The sequence below is a fragment of the Tenebrio molitor genome, chromosome 8 (assembly GCF_963966145.1).
Source record: "Tenebrio molitor chromosome 8, icTenMoli1.1, whole genome shotgun sequence".
Classification (NCBI taxonomy): Eukaryota; Metazoa; Arthropoda; class Insecta; order Coleoptera; family Tenebrionidae; genus Tenebrio; species Tenebrio molitor.
The window spans coordinates 17,106,082-17,118,729 of record NC_091053.1 but is presented as its reverse complement, the minus strand read 5'-3'; the positions used below and the strand labels follow the sequence as shown (position 1 = coordinate 17,118,729).

The following is a 12,648-nucleotide window of genomic DNA, read 5'->3' as shown; positions in this document are numbered from 1 at the left end:
GTAATGGAGGTGAAAAACGTTAAGAAAAATATCCAGGGTGCAATAACTTCTTAGTTATGAATTTTTCAAATTGAGAAAAAGTGTTCGAGCAGTTTTCACCAGAAAACTGAGTTCTTTCCTTCAGTTACTAAGTAACGTGTAAGACGCATGTATAATAAAAATTATGTTGCTAAGCAATTTAAAGTGTTCGTTGAATTTACCTGAAATTGAACAGCGATCTTCTGATTGGTCAACTTTAATTGATCTAAGTTTGATCCGCGAGTTCTGGGACACCTATACCGGGTGATTCAGATTGATATTCGCGCCCCTACATCTTTTTTGTTTTAACAAAAAAGTATAGCAAACCATATATATTTGTAAATCGCTTGTGAAACTAGAATAAATGATGTTGTCAATTCTTCTCTACGATGACATATGTCAAAGTTAAGATAGTCAACTTTTTTTTTAAATAGTACACTATACATTTCTCAGCCTACTCTTGTAAAGCTTTTTTGTCTACATTTGAATGTGTAAAAAAAGTTGACACATACATCAGAAAAAAATCGAGAAAAATAATAAAATATGATTTTATTTATTCGAAAGCGTTATTTTCTAAAAAGAGCTAGTTAGCCAAACATTTGTAAATTCGCATTATCTTGGTTCCCTGCATGTCACTATTTACAAGACAACCACGTAGCCAAAAAATAAAATTATTTGACCTTGTTTGTTTCAAGCCTCGGGTGCGCCTCGGCCAGAAAACTGAGACTCCGACGAAATACCAAATCCATACTGAATTTACTATGCTAAATTCGCGTTATGTTGGTTCCCTGCATCTCACTATTTTAAGAATTACATAGCCAAAAGATAAAATTATTTGATCCTATTGCAAGTAGTAACTTTTTTTACACGTTCAAATGTAAAAAAAAAGCCTTACAAGAATAGACTAAGAAATGTATAATGTGCTATTAAGACAACAAGAGTTTTATAGACGATTTAAAAATCGAAATCGTAGTTTAAATCAGAGCGACCGCAGGGAGCGAGGATTTAATATAGTATAATTCAGAATAAGTGGCATCGCAGTAGGCGTTGATTCTCTAAAGTGAGCTTTATGTTATGTCAAAAAATTTAGTAAACATGTGAAACCGTCATTACTTTATTCTGAGGTTATGCGTTACATAATTTTGACATGGTTTTCACCCACAACAGGGATAACCCCCAGACAAATAATACACTTTTCATAAATGAAACAAGGAAATTCCAAATACTATAACAAGAAAATAAACACAAAACGATTCCAATGATAATATCAAGGCCAAATTAAAAGAGAAGGTTTACCAACAGCATCGAAACTAGGGTATTATTATTAGCAAGGGTCTTGCTGCCAACGTAAATTTGAATTTCCAACGCCTACCGCGATGCCACTTATTCTGAATTATAATATAGATCGAGATTTTTAAACTATAAAACACGCGTTGTCTTCAAGATTTTTTCTAACACTAGCATCTTATCAGAAATTTTAATAAATTCAGAAATTATTCGAAGCGCGTCACAATACACAAAATGCGGAGGTTGCCGTGGGTACTATGGTAATAATATCAACAAATTTGGAAAAAATCAATTTTCATCGTTGAAATGTGCCAAAACGTTCCAGAAGAAATAAGAAAAAAGGGGCAATTTGTTACCAATGAAGTCTAAAAGTGCATACGAAAAGGTGTATGTTTCGTTTCAAGGCCGGAACAATAAAAAAAAGCATCACGGAGGTAACGGAAGATGTCATTTTGGCTTTTCTTGATATGGGGTAAGTGTGTAGAACTTCATTAAAAGTTAATTCACACTACGGCAAGAATCATTTGAAGAAAATGTAAAGATTGCCAGTTTTCGATGGCCGGGCACGTGCATTGGATGAAACAGCAGAAGTTAAAGAAGAAGATGTTAGGAACAAGAGCACGAAGCTAATGTGGCAGTTCAATTCAATAATTGTACTTTTCACTTTTGTGATAATTACTGTAAAAATGATGAATAAAATGTTACTTGAATAATATGTGTGAGCGTATTTTATGACTCTATAAGATACGTTGCTATTGACGACGTGTCTTATAGAGAAAAGCGTATTTTATGGGAAACATAAGGTGTGAGCTCAAATGCACCATGGAAACAGTATAAGATATTAGTGTTAGAAAAAGCCTTTTTTTGAGTGATTGACAACCAGATTAAGATCCGCGATTTGTGGAATCATCCTCCATATCATGAAACTTAAATAACAAATGAAATTTTGTTGTTTCAGTCAACTAAGATCAACTGTTATGATTTCCTGCAAGTGATGTCCAGAAGTGAACACATTCCTAGAATTGAAGAAGACAATATGGACGCAGCAGTATTCAATAATATAAAAGAATCCCAACTAGTCGAGTTTATAAGAGAATCTAACAACACGTATAACCTCACCGAAAACGATTTACAAGTTCTTCAAAATCTCCTCTCTATCCTAAAACATAAACGTAACACCAGCAATATTGTAGAGTTAGACGAAAGAGACGAAGACTGTGGCGGCAGACTGAGAAACTTTGCTGAAACCTATGCCAGTCATTATCATTCGTATTTCGCTATATTTGTATGTGTGTTTGGAACGATCGCCAATGTCTTGAACATTATCGTCTTAACGAGGAAAGACATGGCGTGTGCTCCGATTAATCGTATTTTAACAGCACTAGCTGTAGCTGATATATTGCTCATGGTGGAATACATTCCTTACGTTTATTACCATTATATGGCCTTGCCGAAAAGTTTGGACTTTCCCTATCAAGGGGCCATTTATATGCTGTTCCATGTTCACATCACCCAGATTCTTCACACCACCTCTATATGTCTTAATCTCACGCTGGCTGTGTGGAGGTACTTGGCTTTAAGGTTAGTTCTTACTTTAACATGTTTAGTAATACTTAATAATGTGTAAATAATGTATTAATAAATGAAAATGTATGAATAAGACAGTGCTTTCGAGGAATTATCGTTACTTGATTGAAAAATCTGTAGTGATAGATAAATCTGGCCTCTAAGTCGTCCTTCAAATAAAATACATAATTGAAATTAAATTAAAAGTCAACTAAATCATTCCCTGTCAGAATAATTGGAATAAATAGCTATTTTCAATACAAGTGAGCAAAGTAGTGCATTTAATAACGAGGAAGGAAATTGGGCGTCCGAGCCGTAGGCACTATTTTTTAATGAAAATAAATCAAAATGACAAAAACATGACAAGAGTAAAAAATGACGTTATATTAACGTAAACTGTATTATACCTATCATTATCTAGCTGCATCATTATTTTTCATAATTGTTAAAATCACTGAAACAATAAGAGGCAACTCACGAAAACAGTTTTTCACAACAAAAGACGTTATGTTGTTAGGCGTTGCGTGCTTGTGATTGGTTTAGTGATTTTAGTTTAATCAGGGATACCAACACACAATGCATTTAGCATGAATTTTCCCAGAAGTTTACCCCAAGCAATTTCACGTTTTTTGTCAATTGAAATCTAAATAACAGATTACAAATTTAAATAAATCAAAAATAAGACAAGCTTTAGTTACTAATATTCAGAAAGTATTTTAAAAACATATTTGGCGCCCTCTATCGACAAACTTGCAAAACATTACACTTTGCTCATTAGTGAGAAAATATCATTTCCTCACTAGTGATTCAATTGCCATCTTTGCTAACTATTTTCAGTGAGCAAAAACCACTAAAATCCAATGATCATGGAAAAAAGAATATGTTCCGTAGTCGCAGAGAAAGAGATTAATGTATTTTAGTGACTCCAAAACTCCAATGTGGATTGTTACTTTCAATCATTAGAAAGAATGTTATCCCAAAGATGTTGCCAACGGATTTAGAATTTTTTTATTGTAAAGTTATGTAAGGAAAATACAATAACATTGATTTTCATCCAACGAATTCCATTTCAATTCTTATAAATCAGACAATGGACCTGTACATTTAAAAATCGATAACTTACATTCGTTTTAATTATTTTTGAGGTAGAGAAACGTGTGTTGAAAATTCATTGTCAGACGACATTGTGAGACAACAAAGATTTTCCAAATTAAAAACACAGCCAAAGGCGTAATCATATCCTTTTGTCTTCCTTTTCTTATTCGCGTTGAGGGTGTTGTATTTTGTTTGCTTATTTGATTAACTTTTTAGTTGTAAGCACTACATGACGTCAATATTCATATCGTAGCGAACACGAACCAAGTAAATGTAGTCCAGTAAAATTAATATTTTGCTTGCATTCATTCAAACAAAATTGTATTAAGCTAGCGCGAACCGACAAATCTATAAGTCACGCGAAATTTAAATATTTCGCGGTGCGCTATTGAACGCCTCTTACATCTAAACTGTAACAGCTTCACTACAAATTTTTTGTAGGAACTTGTGTGCTCTACAAAAATGATCCAGCTGAACCTGGTGCAGTTTTCTAATTAAAATCCAAAAAAGTAATTTTCAAATCTTCCACAATTTTATAGATTGTTTAAACAGTTGCCTGAGAGTATTTTTGTACTTCAGAATTAATGCAACAGTTTAGAGCTGTTGGATTCTCTCATGGGCTGTGACCTTGGAAACATCTGCGCGAAGACGGAGCGATAAACTACTTGGGTACTGTCGTGTATAAAGTATTTTTTATGCTTAGAATTGGAATGCACGAGCGTAGCTACTTCCCACTTGTAAGAAAAAGTAGTGCTTTACATACACGTTGCATAAATAACTACTGTTGTCAATAATAATGTTGATCGGTTATTCAAAATCTATTTTTGAAACTTTACAATCGGAAAGCAAACCGCTCCTCCTCATGCAACGTTAAATTTTAGCTTAAGTTAACCTACATCAACGACCTATAAATGACCTTTTACTGTATTGTATTTATTAATCATTAGAAATGGCGGAACGTTGCATGTCAATGATTCGTAAATTTCAGTTTAATCAATTGTTCTGACAGAATTGTTACCTGTTACCTTTATTTCCAACAATATTGGTGTATCAGGTAGCTTCTTCCGCTTCCTTGTTGTGGCATTCATTTTCTCTCACTAATTCACGCTCGATTGTTCATCAAGTGTTTCCAACGAATGCTTTTATGATGGAACTAACTTTTGCCAGTGACTTGGTTCACATAATTTTCAACATTGTAGTTATTAGCGAACTCTTAATTAATACTATTTAACTTGCTTTCAAAGGTCATATTATCCAAGTCGCATCTCGTCACAACTTTAAGAATTTCACTAAAAACATCTAACCAGACTGACTTTACTACCACGCCCGCCTAACATCTTCTAATAGACAAAAAATCTAAATTAAATTTTATTTAAACTGCAAAGTCTAATATCTCAAAAACTTTCCAGGGTAATCAATTTTTTTTTCTGCAGAAAGATACTAAAAAAGATGTATTCTTTCATAATCCGCCATTAAAGACATAGGGTGTTATTTAAAATTTTTAATTGGAGGTGGCTGCGGACGGATAGAGGCAGAATCCTGACATAAGTACTACGCCCAGTTAGTATACAGGCTGTTTGATGAAAAACGCCTCAACCCATAACTTGGTTATTTATTACCCAATTTCAATGAACAAAAAAATCAAAGATATGGTTTTACAAGCGCTACAAAACAGCCATAAAATGGTTCTTTTTTGGCGTTATCTTTAATAGCCAACGATAGTCAACTTTTTTTTTAAATAGACACATGTAGTTTTTTAGGCTTGGTCTGGTAAGGTTTTTTTTTCTGGATCTAATGATGTATTGAAAGTTATCATTTGGTTCATAGCTAACTGAAAAAAAAACAACATTTTTTTGTGGTTCAGCTTAATATAAAATTTTTAAGAGTGCCGTGAAAAACAATCGGAATACAAAGTACGATAAATGTCATCTAAACGTCAGCTTAGAAGTTTTCATCTGCTTTTTTAAACTTTTTTTATTTAAGTATAAAATAACATTGTCATTCATGCAGGATAGCAGTCATTTGACTATTATTTTATGTTCGAGTATAATAAAAATCGTAATTAGTCAAAAACAAAAAGTTAATAGAAAAAATTATTATTATTATTATTTATGTTTTCCAAGAAAATAATAATAAAACTCTTCAAGATTGCACCTGAAAATTTTCAAACTCACACTTGACATTTGTTGCTATTTGTATTCCAATTGTTTTTCACGGCACACTTGAAAATTTCATAATAAACTGAACCACAATTAAAAATTGTTTTATTTTTTTTTTCAGTCGGCTATGGACCAAACGATAACTTTTAATACATCGTTAGATTCAGAACAAAAAACTTTATCAGACTGAGCCTAGAAAACTACATGTGTCCATTAAAAAAAAAAGTTGACTATCGTAAGCTACTGAAAATAACGCCAAAAATAATTATTTTATGGCTGCTTCGTAGCGCATGAAAAACTATATCTTCGGTTTTTTTGTTCATTGAAATCGGATAATAAATAAAAAAGTTATGGGTTGAGGCGTTTTTTATCAAACAGCCTGTATACAGGCTGTCCCAGAACTGCCTCCCCATGAAAACAGGCATGCGCTGACAGCAAAAGAGACAAGATGAAACCCCTGTAACGCACAATTGCGGACATCCTACCTTGATGGTGCTCAACTTTGATTAGTCAAGTTTAGGGTGTCTTTTCTCGATTATCGCTTGAGATAGAGGACTTTTTTCCTTTTAAATTTAGATTATCACATTTACCCAAATACTCCCTCTTTCTCTGGGGAGGCAGTTCTGTATATATACAGGTGTCTCAGCTAAGACTTTCGAGAATAATATCTAAGTTAAAAAATGGAATTTTAACACCATGTTTCCTTTATTGAAAATTATATTGAACGAAAAGATTAGATTTTGTTGTTAAAAATTTAATCTAAATTTTGAAGGTATTTGAGCAGCTTTGAAACAATTGATGAAAAGTTGCCAAGCAACATTTTGTACACCCCTTAAAATCTATCAAAAGTGGGCTCGCTTTATTAGAAAAGTCAAATTGTGTAAATTTATTGAAAATACTCTAAAAATAGACTACAATGGCAGACATTTCAATATTGTTGAAAAAGGAAACAATGTTTGTTGAGAGAGTCGTAAGAAATTCAATGACAGAGTTCGTTTTCTAGTAGGCTTTACAAAATGTAAGGTTAAGAGAGTCGTCAATTTATTTGAAGACACAGGAAGCGTACTGAACTAAATTACCTTGCTAAAATATCCAGATCGTGTTTTAATCCTTTATGGAAGAATTAAAGCATCCAGTATAATAAATTACGTCCAAATGTTGTGTTTAACCTCTTGTAAGTGTTTGTTAGAAAGATGAACATCAAATATCTCACCTGCGTTTGTGTGACGCGTAGCGAAGTGGGGTAACCAAAATTCGGTGATAGTGCGCGTTTGTTTCATACAGGGTTATTTTAAATGATTGTAGTCGAAGTAGGCCATGCCCATGTTATTATGTTTTTGCCGCTTTCATGTGAACTGTCAATTGTGTCGCTGTCACTGTCATTTTTTAGGTGAAAAGTGCGGTGATGAGGATTTTATTTATTTTTGTTAAATTAACGATTGAATCCAGAAATATTGAGTTGTTCTACAATCAATTTTAAAAATATTGAGTTGTTTTGCACCCAATTTAACATATCATTTTGATGATTTTTTTATGTGGAGCGGCAACCATAAATTTTACATTCAGTTTTCACGCCTACTTCGACTACAATCATTTAGAATAACCCTGTATAATCTGTTTCAAAATCAAAAATCCACCACCTGTTGAATTATGTTAGCAGAAAAAAAGAAATCCCTAGAAAAAGTTTAATTTTTTTGGGTTGGAACAACCTCCCGCCAAAATTTGAATTTGAACTGTTGAGTTTATTTACGAAACACAAAATAATTATTATGTACAAAAAGGTTTTAGCTACCATATCATACTTTTTGAGTGAAATAATAAAATGAGAATAAAAACACGATGAACAACTACCGAAACGACTGTCCAACAGTTTTCTCTCATAACCCCACTTTCTTCTGACACTTGCAGACACTAAAAACAAAAGTCGGCGACGTTGTCGGTTGCATTTTCGAGGTAGAATGCACTGTTGGTGGATTTTTTATTTTGAAACAGATTATACGTGTCTACGTTTTTGCATCTGAGGCCACGTTTAACACAGTTTTTTTCTTTTTTCTTGCAAACCAGACGTCTTTCTGCATTTTTTATTGACGATAAATTGTTTCATATAAATCTTAAGTAATTCAACATTTTAAATGCCATGCCAATGTCAACATCATCTGATAATTCTCTTGACGAAAATGATAGTTTTTTTGAATTTAAATATCCTCAAGACTCAAGATTTCGTTTACGAACTATCCACTGGAAAATTAGTGACAAAGATTTAACCGACGCAGGTCCTTCGAACGTTAATATAAATTTTGACCAAAAATTCGAAAATGTCAAGAAATGTCACAATACAATTTCTGAAGATAAATTTGTTTTTCAATGTGAAGACTGCAACAGGAACTTTAAAAATGAAAAGCGTCTTAAAATTCATAGAACAAGAATCCACCGACTAATGGGCCAATTTTTTGTGTGAATCATTTTCCTCAAAAATTGATAAAACGAGAAGGAAAAATAAAACAATCAATCAAACTCCATCTACTTCCATGGATTATGAGAAACAATCCGGATCAGAAGATAGTCAACCTGATGGATCTCAACGATTACGTTGTACTCTATGTCCTGGAAAATCATTTAAAGATAACAAACGATTGAAAATTCACGTAGATGATATAATTGAAATTTTTTAATAAACAATTGTCAAAACGTTGTCATGTTGGTATGAGCCAAACAGTGATTTTCATTAGCATACGATTAGTCACACTGAGTGTCAACATTTTTTAAATATAGCTGAGGCTGCGCTCTGACGAGCGAGAGTTTATTTCAAATTCGAAAAAGATTTCTGCTGATTTCTCATTAAATTTGTTTTGAAAATGAATTCGCGGAAGAAAGGTCCGGGAGGTGAAGTGAACATAATCTTATAATCTGTTTCAAAATCAAAAATCCACCAACAGTGCATTCTACCTCGAAAATACAACCGACAACGTAGCCGAATTTTGTTTTTAGTGTGTCTGCAAGTGTCAGAAAAAAGTGGGGTTATGAGAGAAATCTGTTGGACAGTCGTTTTGGTCGTAGTTCATCATGTTTTTTATTCTCATTTTATTATTTCATTCAAAAAGTATGATATGGTAGCTAAAACCTTTTGCGTTTCGTAAATAAACTCAACAGTTTAATGTCAAATTTTGGTGGGAGGTTGAGCCAACCCAAAAAAATTAAACTTTTTCTAGGGATTTCTTTTTTTCTGCCAACATAAGTCAACAGGTGGTGGATTTTTGATTTTGAAACAGATTATAACTATGATATGGTGTCAAATTGTTATACAGCTGGTCCATATGCGCACATTTTAGGGTGGTACAGAGTGGTTTTTTACTTGATTTTGACATTGACAATTATTTATTAAAAAAATTTCACTATAAGTATCATGTCGATAATAATCTATCAACTTCTACTTCTTCTTCAACCGATTCAATAACAAAATTGCTAATTCATTTGAAACTTCAGTTACCAACTATTAGAAGATTACCAAAAGCTTGTAGACATTTAGCTGCAGATAAATTAAGTTCCATTATTAATAATTGTCTTTCGACCAAATTAATATCATCCTTTGAGAATTTTTTGCTTTTTTCGTATAGAGCTTTCAATGTAGCAGAGAAATCTGATAAGTCGTTGAATAAGCATATAAAAGAAAAAATCTTTCTAATTTTGAAGTACCTCAAATACGAACTGGTTTTAAGAAACGTACAAATTTATCATTAGCTAAGAAAGTAGAAGCAAAAGTAGCCGATTTTGATATCAGAGGAGCTGTTAAATTATTGTCCTCGGATGACTCATTAGCTTCATTCAACGAAGATGTTGCTGAAGAACTTTAAAAAAACATCCTTCACCATCTCGCGAACTTTTTTTCCCAGACCCTCTCAAACCAGGAGACATTAGTTTAATAGTCAATGAGCAAAACGTTCGAGAAGCTATCAATTCATTTCCTGCCGGTTCTTCACCAAGTTTAGATGGCATGAGACCACAATACTTGAAAGATATTATATCTTTGTCAGCGGGTGAAGCAGGTCAAAAGGCACTAAGAGCTTTAACCAAACTGTGCAATTTTTTATTATCTGGGCAACTTCCTTCAGAAATCTGCCATATATTGTATGGTGCGTCTTTATGTGCCCTTAACAAGAAAGATGGAGGACTGTTTGCGAAGATTGACCTCAAAGCTAGCCTGTTTTCAAAGTCGTAATATTGTAAATTCGTATTTATCTCCACACCAACTTGGAGTGGCAACTAAACTAAGATGCGAAGCAGCAATTCATACCACATGAACCTTTGTTAATAACGATCAAAACCGTGGCAAAGTTCTTCTTAAATTAGATTTCAAAAACACCTTTAACTCAGTCGAACGGGATTGTATTCTGAAAGAAGTCCAATGTCATACCCCACTTCTGTACCCTGCTATAGAAATCCTTCAACTTTATTTTTCGGTAATCATTTCATTTCTCTTCTGTTGGAGCCCAGCAAGGAGATCTCTGCCGTTCCATGATTTTAAGTCTTGCCATTCAACCAATTATTTTATCTTTGGATTCTCAACTGAATATATGGTATTTAGCTAATGGAACCTTAGCTGATTACCCAGAAGTAGTTTTATCCGACTTTAAGAAAGTTATCAATTTATCTCAGGAAATTGGCCTGGAATTAAACTTTAACAAATGTGAGATCTTTTGCTGTTCTGGAGACACAGATTTAAAAGTCATACAGGAATTTCAAAATTTAGCACCAGGCATTAAAATCTGTGACCGAGAAAGTTTATCTCTTTTAGGCTCTCCAATCTTTGTCCAAGGTTTCAAAAACACTGTCAAAAAAACTATAATTACAGTTGAAAATCTTTTAAACCAAGCTGAACTCCTTAACAGACACGTGGCTTATACTTTAATCAAAAACTGTCTTTTCATACCAAAATTTAATTTTTTATTAAGAACAACTCCATTTTGGAAATTTTCTAATTATGTTAATTCAATTGATTCTTCTTTAAAGTCTTGTTTAGAGAGAATACTTAATTTACGTTTAACTGATTTACAATGGCGTCAGTCCACTTTACCGATTAGATTTGGTGGTCTGGGAATTCGTCGCATTTCCGATATTTGCCTCCCTGCTTTCCTATCTTCAATTAATGGGGATAAAAAACTTATTTCTTTATTATTAAATTCAAAGGATAATGAGCTTAATATTCACCATTATACTGAAGCTTTAGCAGCCTGGGGTGTAGAAAATGAGAACGAAATACAGCAATTCCACAATTTCAGAGGAATTGGGATAATCGACTATCCCACCTCCACCCGGCGGCACGGCAATTTTGCCGGAGTACATACACTATTACGGATAATACTATCAAGTAATAGTGCAGTGCTTATCAACATAATTACCGGCGTCTCGCCTCCGCATTTTGACTTTGTTGTGAATTATGTTCTGTGTCAATGTTAAGGAATTTCCTCACGATATGACATGAGTATAATAATATACCTTTTTGAATTTCAACCACTAATGTTTTCTCTAAGTCCAAAATTTTTAAATTTTTAAAAAGAGATTGTGGTACTATTCCTGTTGCTGAAATTATAAATGGTAAAATCGAAATTTTTTCTAAACACCAAAGATTTCTCATAGCAACGGAGAGTTCTAAATATTTATTAATTTTTGTATTATATGTCTGTGTTATATTGTGTGAATTTGGAACAGCTATATCTAAAAGATATGCTTGCTTTTGTTGTTTATTTAAAATAATAATGTCTGGTCTGTTATGCTGAATATGAATGTCGGTTAAAACTGTACGATCAAAATATAATTTGTAATTGTCATTTTCTAAACAACTTTCTGGTTTATAAATGTAATGTGGTTGTGTATCCTTTAATAAATTGAATTTAACTGCTAAATTCATGTGTATAATTTTTGCGAATATATCATGACGTTTTTTATATTCGCTTTGAGCCAAAACGGTGCAAGAAGAAATGATGTGTTCAATGGTTTCCCCTTCAGTTCCGCAAATCCTACATTTATCGATGATCGATTGTAAACCGCATATGTGTTTTTTATAATTTCTTGTATTTATAACACGATCTTGTATTGCAAATATAAAACCCTCAGTCTCAGGATGAATATTTGATTTTTTAAGCCATGCATGAGATGCTTGAATATTAATTTCTGGCTGTTCTAGCTCTTTAAAATATCTCCCATGTAAAGACTTTTGTTTTATATTTGCTATAGTGTCAGGTATATTTGGCTCAACAATATCTGAAATTACATTATCACTTAAATTTAAAGGTGTGTAACCTTTATCCGCTGAAACCAAAGCATTAAAAAAAGTGTTATCACGAGCTCTATTGAGAAAATAATTTTTTAGTGAAGCAATTTGATTGTGTTGTAGAATTTCTAGATTTGAAAAACCCCTACCACCATTTTCGCGTGGTAAATTAAATCTTTCAATAGCAGATTTGGGGTGATGTTTACAAAATTTTGTAAAGAGAACTCTAGTTTGAATATTTATATTCTGTAAATT

At 32.9% G+C, this 12,648-nt stretch overlaps 1 protein-coding gene across 1 annotated transcript in view; it reads left to right on the top strand.

Annotated features, from left to right (window-relative positions):
* The first annotated feature begins 2,267 nt into the window (after positions 1–2,267).
* LOC138136890 (G-protein coupled receptor dmsr-1-like) overlaps positions 2,268–12,648 on the top strand; it is a 29,801-nt gene continuing 19,420 nt past the window's right edge. The window contains exon 1 of the mRNA XM_069056210.1: positions 2,268–2,886. Coding sequence (XP_068912311.1) covers positions 2,300–2,886 — 587 coding nt within the window. The 5' untranslated portion in view covers positions 2,268–2,299. The remainder of the gene's footprint in view (positions 2,887–12,648) is intronic.